The sequence below is a fragment of the Danio rerio genome, chromosome 6, assembly GCF_052040795.2.
Source record: "Danio rerio strain M-AB ecotype USA chromosome 6, GRCz13ab, whole genome shotgun sequence".
NCBI classification, from domain to species: Eukaryota; Metazoa; Chordata; class Actinopteri; order Cypriniformes; family Danionidae; genus Danio; species Danio rerio.
Window position 1 is genome coordinate 45,094,917 of NC_141026.1, and position 18,328 is coordinate 45,113,244.

Sequence of the window (18,328 nt, forward strand, 5' to 3'; positions counted from 1 at the left end):
TCAACAAAGTTTGATCATATTCTCTTCTGAAAAAAGAAGAATATCTTTGCCAACAAAAAATGAACAGTTACAACCAGCATCCCACAAAAAGCACTTCGAGCCTCATTTTGTGCATATCAAATTGCAAAATCCAAAAAGCCACACACCATATATGTTTGACTGCTTTGAATGGATACATTCTTATAATTTTACCCATTTTCCATATTAAAATATTATGGGGGGTCTTTTGATTGAATTACTTGCCTAGGCGGGTCCCGGAATAAAAAAAACTTTGGGAACCCTTGCTGTAGACTCAGAAAAAAATACAGCTTAAAGGGGCTAATAATTTTGACCTTAAAATTAAAAAAAAAATTAAGCCGAAATAAAACAAATAAGACTTTCTTCAGAAGAAAAAATATTAGCAGACATGCTCAAAAAAAATTCCTAAATCTGTTAAACATCATTTGGGAAATATTTAAAAAAAGAAAAATATTTCAAAGGGGGCAATTCACAAAAATATAATATTATGTGTAATTATTATATTATTAGGTGCAATTATTTATTTTGATATCTCTACACTGAATGCTTTCAACTCTTTCACAGCAGACAACAGACAAAAAAAACTGATCAAAACAAAAACCCAAAAACATCTAAATGATGTTTTTCAGTGTCAAAACTTTAATTATTCCTTACATATCCAACTCAATCATGTTCCAGCCTGGCAAACAGTTTTTTTAAGTAACGTTTTTATTATTTTTTTTCTTTCATTTGATAAAATGCAGTGTAGACATCAACCTCCGTCTCCATTTGGACTAAAGGTTAAATAACAATAAAATCAAGCAGATCAACATGAAACAATTTGAATTAGAATACCTGCATCTAATAAAAAACAATCTGAATAAATACAACCCCCTAAGTAATTACTGACAGTATCCTCCCTATGTGCCCGAAATAAATCATGATCTATAACACCAACAAAATGAATTCTTCTCTTACCAGCATATTGATCATCCCTTATTGTCAACTTTTGTACTAACAACACATATGCATAAAAACAAAAGAGTTAAGAAACGTACACATTACATGCACATCACCTCAGAGTGACAGCATTATGGCATACTATTAATCCTGAGCGCTGAAGGAAAATGAAAATATGAATAAGGCACTTTTTTTGTTAAATGTAATATTTGGTCCAACAAACTTCATATTGTTTAAGGATTTATTGTTAGTATAAATGTCCAGACCTAACAGAGAGAGAGAGAAGAAAATTGCAACACTTGTTTGAGCTGCTGTGGAAAACGCACTTAATTAAATACGGTTTTCAATGTTATTTTGGATCAAAACATACCAAACATGTATGCTACATAACCAAACCTTTTCATTTATCTCAATGCACTGATAGCAAAAAAAATGAAATCAGTGCAATCGGAAATGTTGAATCATGCAAAAATATAAGTGTTGTACATCTTTCAAACCAAGGCACAAAATATGAAAAGATAAAGAACGTGTGGATTTGATGATTTTTGAGATTTGCAGAAAATGTAGCCCCTCTGTTGTGCGTGTTTCTGAAAGGCGTATAATGATTCAACTGTCATCATGAGCTTATTTAAGAGCTTGTTCCTTGAGAAGAACATCTGAAACATGCAAACATACTATTCGTTCACCCAACAGAGCCCTTTTGTAATACTAGATCAAGTTTCATTAAACATGGCACTGAAGAAACCGTGTAACACTGGGTGTGTAAACACACTCGATTGCACAATATAGAAATCAGCCCAAGAATAAAAAAAATAATAATAATAACTGTTGTTACAATTCTGAACAGCCGAACTGCCCTGAACAAGTTTGCTTTATGCTGTGGATGTTTGCTGGCTGGATCCGAAAATGTAACCAAATCCAAATACCTGATCTAACTTAAGAGTGACACTTTCATGCCACAAAAAAAGACACACTGGAACAAAAAAAAGAACAATTGGTGCTAGTTGATTTGTTGATAAAAAAAAAAAATCTCAATGTGCAAAATGAGACTGAAAAGTTCTGTTTGGAGAGTTGTTGAGTACCTCCAGGGGGTTTGTGTGTATGTCAGACCTACAGGAGGCAGGACTGACGTCAGGACAGCCCCACCATGTGGTCTATTTGCCTCATGTACATGCTCTTTAGTGGAAGACCATAACGTCTCTCTTCAGGAATCCGGTCACACTATTGCACAAATAAACATTTGTCAAAAACAGGTCATATTTACATCGCCAATAAATACTTCTTTTTTTTTTTCTTTCTGTTTTTTGGAAGAAAATTATAAATATTCAAAATGATAGTAGAATATAGTCTTTCAAGAATTCACACAGATATTGCTTGAAGCTATTAGCAGGATTAGCATGCTGCTCCAGGAGAGAACCCCGAACTCGGAGATAATTGAGCCCAGAGCTCCCGCCTGGTCAATAAGCATATAAGGGGGTCCGAGATCAGGTAGGTCTCGAGAGCTTCCCCTGGTAAAAGATGAAAGAGGAGGAGATGGGGTGGAAAAGGGGATTCTTTCAAACCGAAGATACGGCTATAGATCAAAATAGATCAATTTATTGTAGGCTTAAGTCAATCTGATTGGATTATTGCCGATAACAAATGAAAGACCAGCTGCGATCAATCATATCATGTGCTCCTCTCAAAATTAGATAGTGAAACTTCACTTATTTGTTATTATTGTAAACTAGGGTTATTTCAGGAAATATTGCTTTCTCTTATTGCATATTGCTTATTTCTCTTATTCTTATTGCAACTCTTCTCATGGTAAAACACTGGTATTGTGTCATCTAAAAATGTATACAAACAAGTCTCAGAACATGACACCTCTTTTGTTATATGGAACACTAGCCTTTTTAGACTCTAAATAATTATGATTTAATTAATTATTATCTAAATAAATAATAATTGTTTTATTTTAGCTTTGAAGAAACATCAGTAGTTTACAGAACAAAACAGAAATACTCTTTCAGTGGTACTGACAAAAAAAAAAAAATCCCAGAATTTGATGTTTTTTGCTTGATAGGACTGAAAGGATTTATTTAAAGTGCAGAGGGGAAAAAACCCTCAGAAGTTCAATTCAGTGATCCAGATTGATTTCATCCTTGCTGTAAATTCAGTACCCATATAAATATTTATTATACTTTTTTTTTAATGATCAATTTTGCAATTTTGGATTTCATTTTTGAGCAATGAATATATATATATAATGAATGAATATATATATATATATATATATATATATATATATATATATATATATATATATATATATATATATATATATATATATATATATATATATATATATATATATATGCATAAATTTTACCTTGACCTTGAAAAGGATAAACCCCTTTACAACAAAATAAATTAAGTAAAAGATAAGACTTTCATTCAATAAATTACTCAAAAGATTTAATTAGAGTCACTGAAATCACCAGTGCTCAATGTATATGAAATACATTTTGAAATTGAATATTTTTATACATTTCTCAGTGAAAATAGGTAATATATTCTGGAGCATGTGAACAAAACATATTTAATTAACAGATATATTTATTAAAATTATTTTAGTCATTGAACATCTTTAGAAATTGAAAGATAATACATTTAAATTCATGCTAAATATTGAGTATAAACTTTTTAAACCCAATAAATTGTATACATTTTTTTCATATTTTACCCCAACATATATATGTGGGTGTACTAATTTTGGACCATTGTCTTACGTTTTTCTGTTAGATTAGCTCCAAATTTGGCTTCATTACGGACTAATCTAATGTATACGCATTATTGTAAAGCTTCCTATAGAAACTATTCATTTAATTGAGATTTGCGAGGGGTGCACTCATATGTTGAGCACTGTAAATTCAAAACTATCAGTACTGTGAGGTTGTATGAAAGCAGTTTCTTACATTGCTTATGTTGGCTCTTGGGTCTTTCCTGGCCTCTTCATTTGGGAACTGCTCTTCCCAACTTCTCTCCCTGAAACGCTGATCTATTGGAACTACATGGCCTTCTGTAGTGAAGATGTACTTATTCTCAGACTTGTGCAGTGGGTTGTCTTCATCAAAGAGCTGAAAATATTGTAAAGCATTCAGTGATGGTGTGGTTTTCACAGAAGCAAATTATTAGATGCAATGAATAAAAACGTGGAGAACACCAACTAACCAAGTAAAGGTATTTGCAGGTTTCACTGAGGAAGAAACTCTCCATGCGATCTTCTTTGGATTTATCCACTACATGATGAAGAGTAGCGTAACCACACCTAAACATACAAACAAAAATTTCATCCCAAGAACACCTCAGCATCCCAATTTAGGTGATTGTTCAGCCTCATACCTCACTTTGGTATTTTTTTCAAGGCTTTCAAGAATGTCCATCCCAACATGAAGATAAAATGGATTCTTGGTTGCCTGTAGAAAGTGAAATTCCTCAACAGTTATACTGTATTGTTACTCTTAAACTTTGGTTTGTGTTTTTTTTAATAATGGTTTGTACCTGATAGAGCAGGTATGTGGACTCCACTAGTTCAGGTCTTAAGGGGTAGAAAAGGACATCTGGGGCCTGAAGCTGCCAGTTGTACCTCTCAGGAAGAGCACCGAAACGCTTCCAGATTGCATAGTAGAAGGCATGAAGGCAAATGGCATTTTCAACATCTCCGTTTAAAACCTGAGCAACAGAGATGTGTCAGTGGTTAGAACTCAAATAAGTTGGATGAATTAAATAAAAAACACTAATGGCAGGCCTAGTTTTAGCTCAGCATTTCAAGAACCAGTCTTGTATGGTATGCGCAAAAGTATTATTTACTTTTATAACAAGAAAGCACAGCACACAGGCAGTTCTGGATCTTTCTATTAGATCAGAAAGCTTGGGTTTAGTCAGAGAAGAGGCAGCTGTCTTAAAATGACCCAATAATGAAAGATCCTCACTGCATGGTGAGAAAAGCCCATGCATAGTACTGTAAGTATAGACATTTACTCTACACTGCCAATCCCAAAAAGTTAAGGTAACTCAAACCATTTGAAGAAACTGATTGCAACAAACCATTTAAGTTCAAAAACTAATCCTAATGAGTACTGTGAACTTCATCCATTTGAGTAAATTTGAGCAGAGTAAAACCCGATAAATGCAGAGAACTCAAACCAACTGAGTACTGTAAAACCCAATATGTTAAGGCAACTCAAACCGTTTGAGGAAAGTGATTGCAACATATCCTTTGTAAAATCTATTTTATCTAGAACATTTTTTTTTTAATAATCCATGCTTTTATTACAACTATATTGGATTATTTCAACTCATTATACTTTGGGATTAGTCAGAAAACCTTATCCCGGATACAATTAGTTTAAAATGCTGCTATTAACAGGCTTTTAACAGGTACCAAGAAACATGACCACATAACACCAGTTGTAGGCTGTTTGCACTGGCTGTCTGTGCACAATTGAGTCACTTTTAAAATGCTTCTCTTGGTTTTTAATCTCTAAATGGCCTGGCACCTTCTTATCTGTCAGACATGTTCATTGAGCATTAGCCCGGTCGGTCTCTTCAGTCATCTATAAGCAGAGACTGTTATGCATCCCTAAGTCAAGGCTGAAATGCAGAGGTTACCGTGGCTTCACAGTAGCTGGTCCTAGGTTGTGGAATGCTCTTAACCTCTGTATTACATCTGTTTCATCCCTGTCTGTTTTTGAATCTAGGTTGAAATCTTACCTCTTTGATGTTGCATTTTATCAGTGAAAATTGTCTGTTTCAGCTATAATTTTATTTATATTTATATATGTATATACATATATATATATATATACATATATATATATATATATATATATATATATATACATATATATATATATATATACATATATATATATATATATATACATATATATATATATATATATATATATATACATATATATATATATATACATATATATATATATATACATATATATATATATATACATATATATATATATATATACATATATATATATATATATATATATATATATATATATATATATATATATATATATATATATATATATATATATATATATATATATATATATATATATATATATATATATATATATATATATGTGTGTGTGTGTGTGTGTGTGTGTGTGTGTGTGTGTATATATATATATTATTTATTTTTTTCTCTCTCTCTCTGTTCTGATTTGTATTGTGCAATTGTGCAGCACATTGGTCAACCTCTGGATTTGTTAAACAGTGCTATATAAATAAAATTAACATTGACATTTGAGTTAAAAAAATGTATGAGTACTATGAACTTACTCCATTTATGATGAAGTAATGAGGTATCTAATTAACTCATTACCTTCAACACTGAGGTCAAAACTCTTTTCAAATGAATAGAATTAACTTTCAGGGTGCTTTCACACCTGCCTTATTTAGTTTGATTGAATCGCACTAGCGTTCGTTTTCCCTTTTGGTGCGGTTCGTTTTTACTTCTGTGATGGTACATTACCTATTAAGTGATATTATATTATATACAGTTATTTACTTACTTTTTAAATCAGAATATATCTCTTCTACCAGAAAATCCTTGTTAAGACAAGCACCATACGACAACATTACAAAACAATGCACAATACAACACATAGACACAAAATTAATATAAACCAAAGTCAATTATTAAAACATGAACGCTGTTCCAAATAGACACTTTAACATATGCTTCAAAAGTTCACACTTAGGGCAACATGATGGCGCAGTGTGTAGCATGATTGCCATTCGCCTCCCAGCAAGACGGTGACTGGTTCGATATTTCTGTGTTGAGTTTGCATGTTCTCTCCATGTTTGCGTGGGTTTCCTCTGGGTTCCCCCACAAATTGGCCGTGTGTGTGTGTGTGTGTGTGTGGTGTGTGGGGGTGTTTCCCTCTGATGGGTTGCAGCTGAAAGGGCATCCGCTGCGTAAAACATATGCTGGATAAGTTTGCGGCTCATTCTGTTGTGGCGATTCCTGATTAATAAAGGGACTAAGCCGAAAAGAAATTGAATGAGTTCACACTTAGATATTGCTTGATAATATTAGCAAGTTTGGCATGCTGTCACGGGTGAGAACCCTGATCTCAGAGAGGACTCCTGCCTGGTTGATGAGCATGTAAGGGGGTACAAAATCAGGTAGTTCTTGAGAGTTCCCCTTGGAGAAAAGGGGTAGATGGGGTGCATGGGGAGATTCTTCCAAAATAAATACAATAGAGTAATACTGGACGGGGTATTTATACTGAGTTTGGAATAATCTGATTGGCTTACTAATGATTACGGATGGGAGACAGCCGCGAGCAATCATATTAGTGCTTCTCTCGAAATTACTTTGTGAAACTTTACCTAAATATAGCGATAGATGGTACTGGATTCATATGTAGTTTATCTTGAAGCTCATTCCATACCTATAGATCATACTTAGAGAATGCAGATTGAGCTAACTCTGTTTGAAAAAAAAAATAAGAGCATACCTGCTAATCTGGTATTATAAGTATTTGAGTAAATACTAATAAATTAGACATATAAATATATAGACATATAAAAAGAGAGATAAGTCGACATGTTTCAGACCTGTAGTCCAGGGAAGAATGCCTGCAGAGAGTCAATCCATGTGTTCATGATCTGTCCATTGAACATGTTCACATTCACATAGAGTGGTGGGTCACCTTCTCCTTCATTACACGCCTCTCTTCTGCAAAATAATTAATAGGGGCACACTTAAAAAAATAGTATGTCAACCAAAGCTTTATGCAAGTGGATGCTGCACACTGGTGGTGGTGTGGAGAAACCTCCCCCTCATGATTGTGAAGCGATTTGGGTGTATGGCCATACACAATAAATGTGCTATATAAATACAAATTACATTGCAAAAGCTTTATAGTGTTTTTACAAATAATTAGTAATCGTGTATTAAACGTGAAGTACGCAAGTTTGACACCCAGTGGTTGCACTAGGTATTGCATGTCTTGTTTAAAACACATGCAAGAGCAGGTTGCCAGATTGACGACACCAACAGGAGCAAGCCTGACTATCGAGCCTAAAGGCTGATTTAAGGCTCATTTAAATCATGTTCCAACTAAAAGCAACAGCATAAACCTAACGTTTCATTTGAGGTGCAGTAAGCGCACGCTTCTGTGCTCCTGAAAGGCTGTATTTAAATTTATGTCATGTTTTGTCTGGTGCAAACAGCCAAATTGCTTATCATTGCAAATATCGTCACATAGCGTCAGCATGTAGTTATGACTAGTGGCTACAATGTAACCTGCTCACCTAATGTTTATGTTCGTAATATTTATATTATTTTCTAATTAATATCCACTTCATGTGGAACTCTGAATTTGCGTCTCACTTCGGAGGCTGCTACTAATCCACCGGGAGCCGCATTTTGGTTGTAGATGCATACTTTGAGAGCCTTCTTCACTGAATGTATGAAAGTTAAACCGAGGGGCTAAAATAAAATTGGTCAAACTGGCATAGGGCGAGTTAAAGGGACCAAAACAAAAACAGATGTTCCGGGAAGTAATGGACATTTTCTAAGCAGGATATCTGTAGCATTGTTTTTTAGATAAACAAGAATGTTTACTTAGCATTTTTCTTTAATATCTGCAAACATATTATGGAAATTTTATGCTTTAGAGTCAAAAACTTTAAAACATCAACATAATGATGTAGTTCTAAAAAAATGACTAAACCCTTAGCATATCAGTTCAAACCTCAATCTATCATAATGAAACTTCCATAACTAAACAAGAATGCTTATAATAGACGTACTTGCAAGCAATCCACTCATTGGCTGTAAACAATACCATGCACAACCACAGATCCCAAGTGACACACTTTATCTGCAGTTGGTTAAACCCCCACATGCAAACTTTTTAAGCTCAAACTTCCACCACAAGCAACTGTGGTCACGCCTGCACATGTTTATAATCACCCTCTTCTCAGGTGGCTCTGAATGCTCTCATAGGCTGCAGTGAACATCCTAAAGTCTTCTTTCTCTCCAAACAAGATGTAAGACTTGAGGAGGTACTCATAAAATGAGTCCATGCCGGCGCCCAGACCGCTCTGCTTGCCCACCCACTGGCCAGTCTGAATATTAACCACATTCCCTGGAAGAAAGACAAGAGAATCATTACAGGTCAGACAAAAACATGTGGTCACAAATAAAAGACAACTGGTGCAAAACCAATGAAGATCTGTATAAATTATTGTACATGTTAGTGTGATGCACAGATTTGGATTTTTCACGGGCGATTCTTTTTTTCCCCAACCAAACAAAAACAGCAGAAATACTGAATAAATATAGTGCTGCTTATAGAACAGAAGGAATAATAGCAATTCCTTGGTAAGTTACAAACCCGCTAACTGTGCTGGTATTCAATAAATATTTAACAAGATTGTCTAAATATAAAATTCCACAATCTTTTACACAAACAATCCCTACAGAGCCAAATTATCCACACATAAAATAAAATCAAAAGAGGCCCAATTATGCTTAATGAAGCCCTTGTACAGTTACCATAGATCTATACTCAAGTTGTAAAAGGAGATTTTCACTTATGAATTTAATACTGTTGCTCATTTTTAAAAACATGTAAAGATTCTAGTAGTCTAGTCACCTAAGAAAAAGCTCTAATAAAGACTACACAATCTTTAAAGTCTTATCTGTACAATCTTTTTATTTAAATGTTGAATTTGTATTGGTCACTTCTATTGGTTTTTAGCCATAAAAAAGCTTGTTATGATGCTTGAAGTGTTGTCACAATACTGGAATTCAGTATCTATCGGTACTAAAATTCTAAAAACCTTCACTGGAGCGTATTTAAAGCCGCAAATATCAGCTAGCTTGTCTATGAGCTGATATACGAGTGACCCACTGAAGAATTGACTGATCTTTGCGGCTTTAAAACACTTCAGTGTCCCTGTATCTGTGTTTAGACTCAGTCAGTGAAGTTCAGTTAACTGATGACATTCACAGCCAATCACAGTCCTTTCTGTTGAGCACTTGAACACAATAGCAAATCAGCGGTGTTTAACCCCTTCAGACCCTGCGTCCATTACAATGGACATCACATGACATCCCATGTTTTTTAGGGATAGTTAGTTAATTAATTAGTTAAGGCTTTTATTACAAGTAAATGCTCCTCAATTAATTGAATGCTGCTATACCATATATCTGCATATATGGTTTTATAATATATTCTATCAATATGAATTAGAATATAAAACATTTATGTTGTTTTGTAAGGGGCAGTTTCTGCTTACAATTTCAGGGCCTGACAGAGATGAGTCACTGTTACCAGAGGTAGAGGAAGAAATTGAGGTTGAGGCAGATGAAAGTCAGGAACTTTTTTGGGTGTTTTTTATTTTTTTTTATTTTATGATGGTATAATGTTAGTGAAGTACAACTGTTTTGACCTGATGTCGACTACAATGAACAAAAATAAAAATACATATATATAAAAAAATACACCTAAAGAGTGATGATTTTTTTTTATAATAATTTGATCTCATTAATGGGAGCCTCAAGAACTGTAAAAATATACTTTTACATTTTTCTGAAATTTGGAGCATAATTCAGGTCTGAAAGGGTTAAGAACACGCTAAAATGTTAGTATGGAATTGACATTTTTCAATTTCAGCACTGATTGATACCGAATTGCAGTATCGTGACAACCCTAGATGCTCGATGTTGCAAACTGCAAACTCTTATTATAATATTTTATTTTCTGTGTATTTTCATAAACCCAGTTATTTGTAGAGCAAGAAACATGACTGTTTATTGCCGCTTGTTATTCCTTATTCTTTATCCAAAGGCAAATAAATCAGAAGTCCTAAAACAATCACAGAAAATTGCATAAAGTATCTACTGTCAGTGTTTAGCATCTCGGGCCTCTGTTAATGCTCAGTTTGCAAACTTTGTAACAAAAAAAATATTACAAAGAAGTTTGTGTGCAAATTTGTAGCATAGATTAGCTGAATCAAAACATACAAACAAACAAAAATAAACAAATACACAGCATATTTTGATTTCTGTGTGGTCAACTGGTATATGACAAGTTTTGTGAAAGACTAAAAAAAAAATAATAATCACTTGCCCAATAGTCCAGTTTCATTGCTTCTTAATTTCCACAGAGCTTTAACAGCCCGCCGGGCGACCCATTCAAATGTAGAGTCACCAATCAGACGGCTAAGAATACCAAACTCCACGAGCAGAGAGCCTGCCCCTGCCGTACAAGTCTCATTAATGCTGTCAGGAGGAACACCATTCTTTAAATTCACCTGCATAAAAACAGGGTAGAAAGAAAATATCAAATAGAGGAAATAAGAGCCATCGTCTCACTATAAAAAAGGATGCAAGCGGGCCTGACCCTTGGATAAGGGATGCCTGTGCTAGTGTTCTCGAAAGCAGGTAGTAGTCGAACGGCAAGATCATGTGCCAGGTGTAGCAGCTCATTGTCATAGTCTTTCAGTCCTACATCTCCAAACGGGTGCCGTGGGTCAGTCAGCAGAATGTGGGCTGAGATCAAACTGCCAAGGATTCTGAAAAGGCAAGGCAAGTTTATTTATAAAGCACATTTCATACATAATTCAAAGTGCTTTACATAAACAAGAATAAAAGATATAAAAAAATAAAAAATGATTAAAAACTGTTGAAAATGTGTAAAAACAGGCTTTAAAAAATTGTTATATAATAGTAGCACATAATAGTGCGACCCTTTCCTATTCAGTAAAATGCATTTAGGTAAAGTTTCTTTTTTGGGGGGGGGTCTGTGAGCCATACCAAACAGGATCTAAAGTTCGGCATGAGCGTAGTGTGCAGATGTATTTTTTTTATTAAGATTTAAAGATTATTTACAGTGTAACGATGACAGAATGAAAGACAGTGTTAATCAGTGTTGTGAAAGAGCAGAAGAACTTGAAAATCCTCCTGCATTATTCAGCTTGCACGTATGAGAACATATTGCTTCCTACTAACATATAATAATGTCAAGAATGGTGGTGGAGAAAACCATTACAGTATGTGCGCGCATTCTTTTATGAGAAAATGAAAATATATTGAGCACATCTGGGTTTCACTTCCTTATGCTGAATTTGTTTGACTACTTTAATTACCAAAGATTAAAATATATATATGTTGTAGTTAATAAGAGGTTTATTATTATTATTAATAACCAAATCTTTTTTTTTCTTTTTTTTTCTTTGGTAAAAATATTGGATTAATATCAGGATCTCATTTTTGTTAAAAGTGTTCTTGTAATAAATTGGGAATGAAATTATATTTGTCTTCTCTTATTTTTTAAACCAAACAAATATCCAATCTATGACTCCAAAACTGAAATGTGAGAGATCAGAATTTCTTTTTGTTTTGTTTATTTAACAAGTTTGTTTTCCCAAGTGACAAACCTTAACTATAAACCTCCATCAATAAAACACAATGAAGGAGAATGTTCTCACTTCTTATACATTGAGAATAGAATCTTCTCAAACTAGTCGCATTGTAAGGGTGTTGGCTTTTTTCAAAGTGTATAAAAGAAGAAAAAGACTGCACCTAATGTTGGCCTCAAAGACTTGAACAGTGGAGTCCTTGTCAAAAGATACTGTATCAATCACCAATTTAACAGCTCGATGAAATTCGGTCACATTTCCGAGAACCTGCAAAAATGGAGTACATAGCAACTTAATGTGCACATTAAAGACTGAAATTTTTAAAGACTGACTGATTTTTATAAGCTGAAAAAATGTGAAGAACTACAAAAAGTATCTGTAATCAACAGCCCTGAAGCTAGATAAATAGTAAGTTCAGTTTACCCCTTGAATCAGTTGATGTGGAATATTTTTGCTAGATAACTTACAGTTAATCATAAGCTTAGATAAATTCAAGGTTGTTTACTGGAACAAACTGAACATAAATCTGCTACTCCCTCTTTTCCCAAACTAAAACTGAAAGATTTTTTAAAAATGGACCTTGTTCATGAAAAATCAGTAACACCAGTTTTGGCTACTGTTTAAGAGTTATTTGTTACTCATTTCACAAAGCAGCATTTTAAAATCCTATAGAAGAAAAAAAGTTGTCAAAAAGTTATGCTGATTTGCTGCATTTCTAGTAAAGAAAAAAACACTGGTTTCACAAAAATTAGAGCGTAATTTTAGAAGCTTACACAATTATTTACAGTCATACACTTCATTAAAATTAGCTAGCAATTTACTCATCCCCAAGTCATACAAGATGTAAGATCATTTTAGTCTCCAGCAGAATATCAACTAAAGAATCGGCTGTGACCAAATATAAAATATTTACTGTCAAAACAAAATTAATACTCTTAACTCCTGACAATAACCATAGATCTTTTTAAGTGAATCAACTGATTTTCACCATTATATTCTTTAAACTACTGCATCAGTGTCCTGTCACATAATTTAATGACCTGATACAGTAGAGGGAGAAAGTAGAGGGAGAAAGTGATCGTTGCATTGTGCATCAAAATATTACATACATAAACTAATCCTTGATGCTGTAACATAGATCATTTAATAAGTTACAAATAAAAATTTACATTTTCATCTACGTATTGAAAGGCTACAAGATGCACTTCAGACCATTTGTTTAGGCTGTAGATCAAAAGTAATAACGTTGTAAATAATGTTCAGTCACTTTTCCACTTCAGGATGAGGTGCATTAAAGGTATTAAATATTTTTTTCATGCTTTTATTGTTTCTTTGGTCAGTCACTGATGAATAACGAATAATAATAAAGTCACCAACATCTTGGATGGTCTAAAGGAGAGTAAATAAATACATGTTTACTTACCAACAGTGTATCAAGAGTATCGATGAGAGTTAAAGAGTAGTTTCCAAGAACATCATTGATGTTGATATTTGACCTAAGAGGAACAATTCAATTCAGTTACAATGAAAACAACAATAGAAACAACAACAACAACAACATCTGTGGTGCAGACTATGAAAGAGAAATTTCTGCTTTTGCCATGAAAGTTCTGTTTTGCACAGGCATTGTGACTAATTAAGAAAGTTTCTTTAGTTTTCTAACTTATCAAAAGGTTATTGGGACAAGGTTGGCTTTCTATTCGCTCATTCAGACTTTCTCCTTAATCATATAATTTCAGAAATGTATTATTTGCAAATTTGTGGCAAGGTGGCTCAGTGGTTAGCACTGTTGCCTCACAGCAAGATGGTTGCTGGTTCGAGTCCCGACTAGGCCAGTTGGCATTTCTGTGTGGGGTTTGTATGTTCTCACCATATTTGCGTGGGTTTCCGACGGGTGCTCCAGTTTCCCTCACAGTCCAAAGACATGCTGTATAGGTGAACTGAATATGCTAAATCGGCGGTAGTGTGTTGTGCAAATATAAGAATGTACCGAGTTGCGGCTGGAAGGGCATCCACTGCGTAAAACATATGCTGGATAAGTTGCCGGTTTATGTGGTGACCCCTAATGAATAAAGGGACTAAGCCAAAGGAAAAGGAATGAATGACTGAATGAATGAATAAATGAATGAATGACTGAATGAATAAATGCTTTGCAAATTCTAAAAATCATATTAGCAGCCAATGACTATCAAAGCACAACATTGCTCACAGTCAATAAAATAGTGCTCATGTTGTTTTGAAGCCATACCTGCATGCTATTTCTGACCAAATATTCAAAGTAGTGTGATAAACAATATAGGGACCGTGTGACAAATGGTCACTGTTCCTCTCTGTAACTTTACCTAATTTCAAAAGCCTAATCGGTCACATTTTTGTTACTCAAATAAGATTCACTGTACCAGATGTGTACAATGTGTGATGTTGTGCAGATGAATACATTGATTTGCAGGACATGCCAAGATACGCTCAAGATAAAGCAGATTAAGGTAAAGTTGGTTTTATATTCACACATGTGAACTTTCACCTTCCAAATGTAATTTCAGAAAATATTCTTTGGTAATTCTAAATAGGGAAATCACATTAGCAGCCAATGATTATTAAAGTACAACAATGTTCAGCCAATTAAATAGTGATAATGTTGTTATGAGGTCACACTTACATGAGATTTCACACCAAATATTCAAAGCAGCTTGGCTCAAATAGTAACTGGTCAAAAATGAACGAATGCCCGAATATAAAACCAACTTAACGTTACCCCAATATAAAGCAGTACAATATGGAGCACACGACTGTTGTTTAATGAAGGTGTTTCTTAAATGGTTAACTTCTATGAATTAGTCAGTGACTTACGGATTGAGCACATCAGGCCCTCGACCTTCACATGCTATAGGGTTCAGTTCATCCTCTGGAAAGGCAAACTTCATGTAGTTATCATATCCGAAATAAAACATGTCCCGCGCCATGGCCCTCATCTTGACTTTAAGGGCGTCCGGGAAAGAGCTGTACTTTCTGTCATACTCATCTCTGCCCTCCTCAAAGAAACTGAGGTAGGACTTCTTTGGCGAATTCCCGCTGATCTTGGAGCAGGTCTTCGCTTGAGGGTTTCTGCTGTCATAAAGGTGCCGCAACCAGGCGTTAGTTTTCACGGTGGCTCTTTCGCCATCATTGAAAAGTTCAATTTTATGCGAGTTGAACGTGAATTTAATGGGGAAGTCAAAGCCCCAGCTGGGTCCCAGTCCAAACACGAGCCACACCGCGCAATTGAGCAGCACTCTTAAAACAAGGAGACCCACGACTATTGACCTCCATTGCATCTTTGCCTGCTGTCGGCCTTCAAAGTCATAATTCACTTAGCCGCTGCGACTTAACGAAGCGCAAAAGTCCACAGCTCTTCTTTCTGTTTTCAGTTCTGCCATACTTCCTGTCAACAAACCAGCCCCTCCCTGATGCCCAACGCTGAGTGGTCCTCTGCCCGCGACGTCATTACGTAGAAGGCGATTGGGTAATGAAGGCGTCAGTCACACACGCTGTGAGATGTCGTGGCAGATGAACTGAAAGCAGCCTCGCATATCTGAACCAATGAGAAAATCACATGTGTGATTGTGATGCGAGAGTAAATACAGTCTTATCTGTTTCTGTTTAGCTACTACTACAGTCAACCAGTACTTCCCCCACTACTAATACGGTAACCTGTTAATCATTCATTGATTTTCCTTTGGCTTAGTGCCTATTCATCAGGGGTCACCTCAGCAGAATGAACCGCCAATTTATCCAGCATATGTTTTAAGCAGCGAATGCCCTTCCAGCTGCAACTCAGCACTGGGAAACATCCATACACACTCATATACACCACGGCCAATTAAGTTTATTTAATTGACCTATAGCGCATGTCTTTGGACTGGGGGAAACCGGAACACCCGGAGGAAACCCACACCAACAGTGTGAACACCAACCACAGAACATGCAAACTCCATACAGAAATGCCAACTGACCCAGCTGGGACTCGAACCAGCGACCTTCTAGCTGTGAGGCGACAGTGCTAAACCCTAAACCACCGTGTTGTCGTGTCACACGCGTGGATACCACCACCATGCATTAAACAGAGTAATACATGGTAATAATGAAAATAATACAGAATAATTTTCATTCAAGTGCGACACAGTGGTGCAGTAGGTAGTGCTGTCATTCTCCCTGTGTTCGCGTGGGTTTCCTCCGGGTGCTCCGGTTTCCACCACAGTCCAAAGACATGCGGTACAGGTGAATTAGGTAAGCTAAATTGTCTGTAGTGTGTGTGTGAATGAGTGTGTATGGATGTGTATGTATGGATGGATTGAGTGTGAGATGGGTTGCAGCTGGAAGGGCATCCGCTGCGTAGAACATATACTGGATAAGTTGGCAGTTCATTCCGCTGAGGCAACCACAGATTAATAAAGGGACTAAGCCAAAAAGAAAATGAAAGAATGGATTTTCATTCAAATATAGTTTAACCATTTTATAGTTAGTCATTTCAGACTTTTTATAGAATAAGTCATTTTAATTCACCTTAATTAGAAGAAGTATTTAAATCTTCGCATTCATAAAATAAAATGCTGATTTACATAAACTAGAGACTATTTAAACTTGTTTTACTAAGTCCAAATTAATCAATGTATTAATTATTTTTGTTGAAAGTAGCATTAAAATGTTCATATTAATATTAAATAAAAAAAATTAATTGGTACAAAAAATGTCAAAACCTAAAATAAATATCATATTTATTTAAATAAATCTGAATGTTAAAATGATTTAATAAAAACCCTTATATTTTTGTTAATATAACTTTTCTCATTTTCTGTTTTGTGCTTGATCAATAATTGTATTAGACACTTTTTCAGTTATCTGCTTCTCTGACATTGTGTATATAGTTTATCCCTTACTTATATACTCACAGGTTTTTGTATGCATATGTATAAAATTTGTAAAAAAATATATATATTTTGTTTTACATAGTTACCAACCAGCCTGTACACTTTGAACCAATTCAATGTTGTCATTACCATTGTTGATATCATGTTTACTAAAAACACAATAAAGTTTAGGTAAAAAAAGAATATTAGTAATATCAGTATTACAATGGTAAAATTTAAATAAAATGCTAAAATAAACTAGAATTTATGCAAAAGCCTCAACTATAAACTAATGTGAATCTTTTTGCAAATTTTAAATGAACTTTAATTAATGACACTTTTAAAGCATTGCCATTAATACCAAATGATAATAATATTTTCAAAATATTTATGACAAACCTAAAACATTTTTTTATTTTCTTTAGTCTAAAAATAAAAATATTAGGGCTGCATGATAGTGGAATAAACGGACATTGTGATGCCATACATATTGCGATATTGAGTATAATTTCACCAGATGACTTGAATGGCTCTATTGGGAAAGAATTTGTAATTTCAGATTGATAATTTTGTAGGCCGGCACATATGGATGAAAAATAATAAACCAACCACAAGAATTGATAAATACAGTAGCAAAGATACAACTGAAATGAACAGTGCTTTATTTCCTGAGTCTAAGTATTCAGCTACATAAATTCAATTATGTAAAATTCAGTGTAAAATAAAACTGTTTTCCCAATACTGGGTTGTGGCTGGAAGGGCATCCACTGCATAAAACATATGTTGGAATAGTTGGCGGTTTATTCCGCTGTGGTGACTTTTGAAATGGAGACTAAGCGGAAGGAAAATGAATGAATAAAAATAAAACTGTATAGACTTCATTAATATATCTTTAGGTTACAAATGATAAAAATTGTTGTACCCAAGCCTGAAATGCTTAAAAAGTCATAGACTTTAAAAATATATGCAAATGATAACATTTTTGGTAATATTTGGAGTAACTGCAAACAATAAATCACATTTTTTTTCAACAA

General features: G+C 34.4%; 1 protein-coding gene across 1 annotated transcript; it reads right to left on the reverse strand.

Moving 5' to 3' along the window:
- Window positions 1–708: 708 nt before the first annotated feature.
- On the reverse strand, window positions 709–15,804 carry edem1 (ER degradation enhancer, mannosidase alpha-like 1). The gene is given in 12 exon segments (NM_201189.3): window positions 709–2,178; window positions 3,915–4,076; window positions 4,171–4,267; window positions 4,342–4,415; window positions 4,501–4,671; window positions 7,591–7,711; window positions 8,954–9,128; window positions 11,118–11,301; window positions 11,391–11,562; window positions 12,572–12,675; window positions 13,832–13,904; window positions 15,259–15,804. Coding segments are annotated over 12 exon segments (1,887 nt in total). The 5' UTR covers window positions 15,723–15,804; the 3' UTR covers window positions 709–2,088.
- Window positions 15,805–18,328: the final 2,524 nt, after the last annotated feature.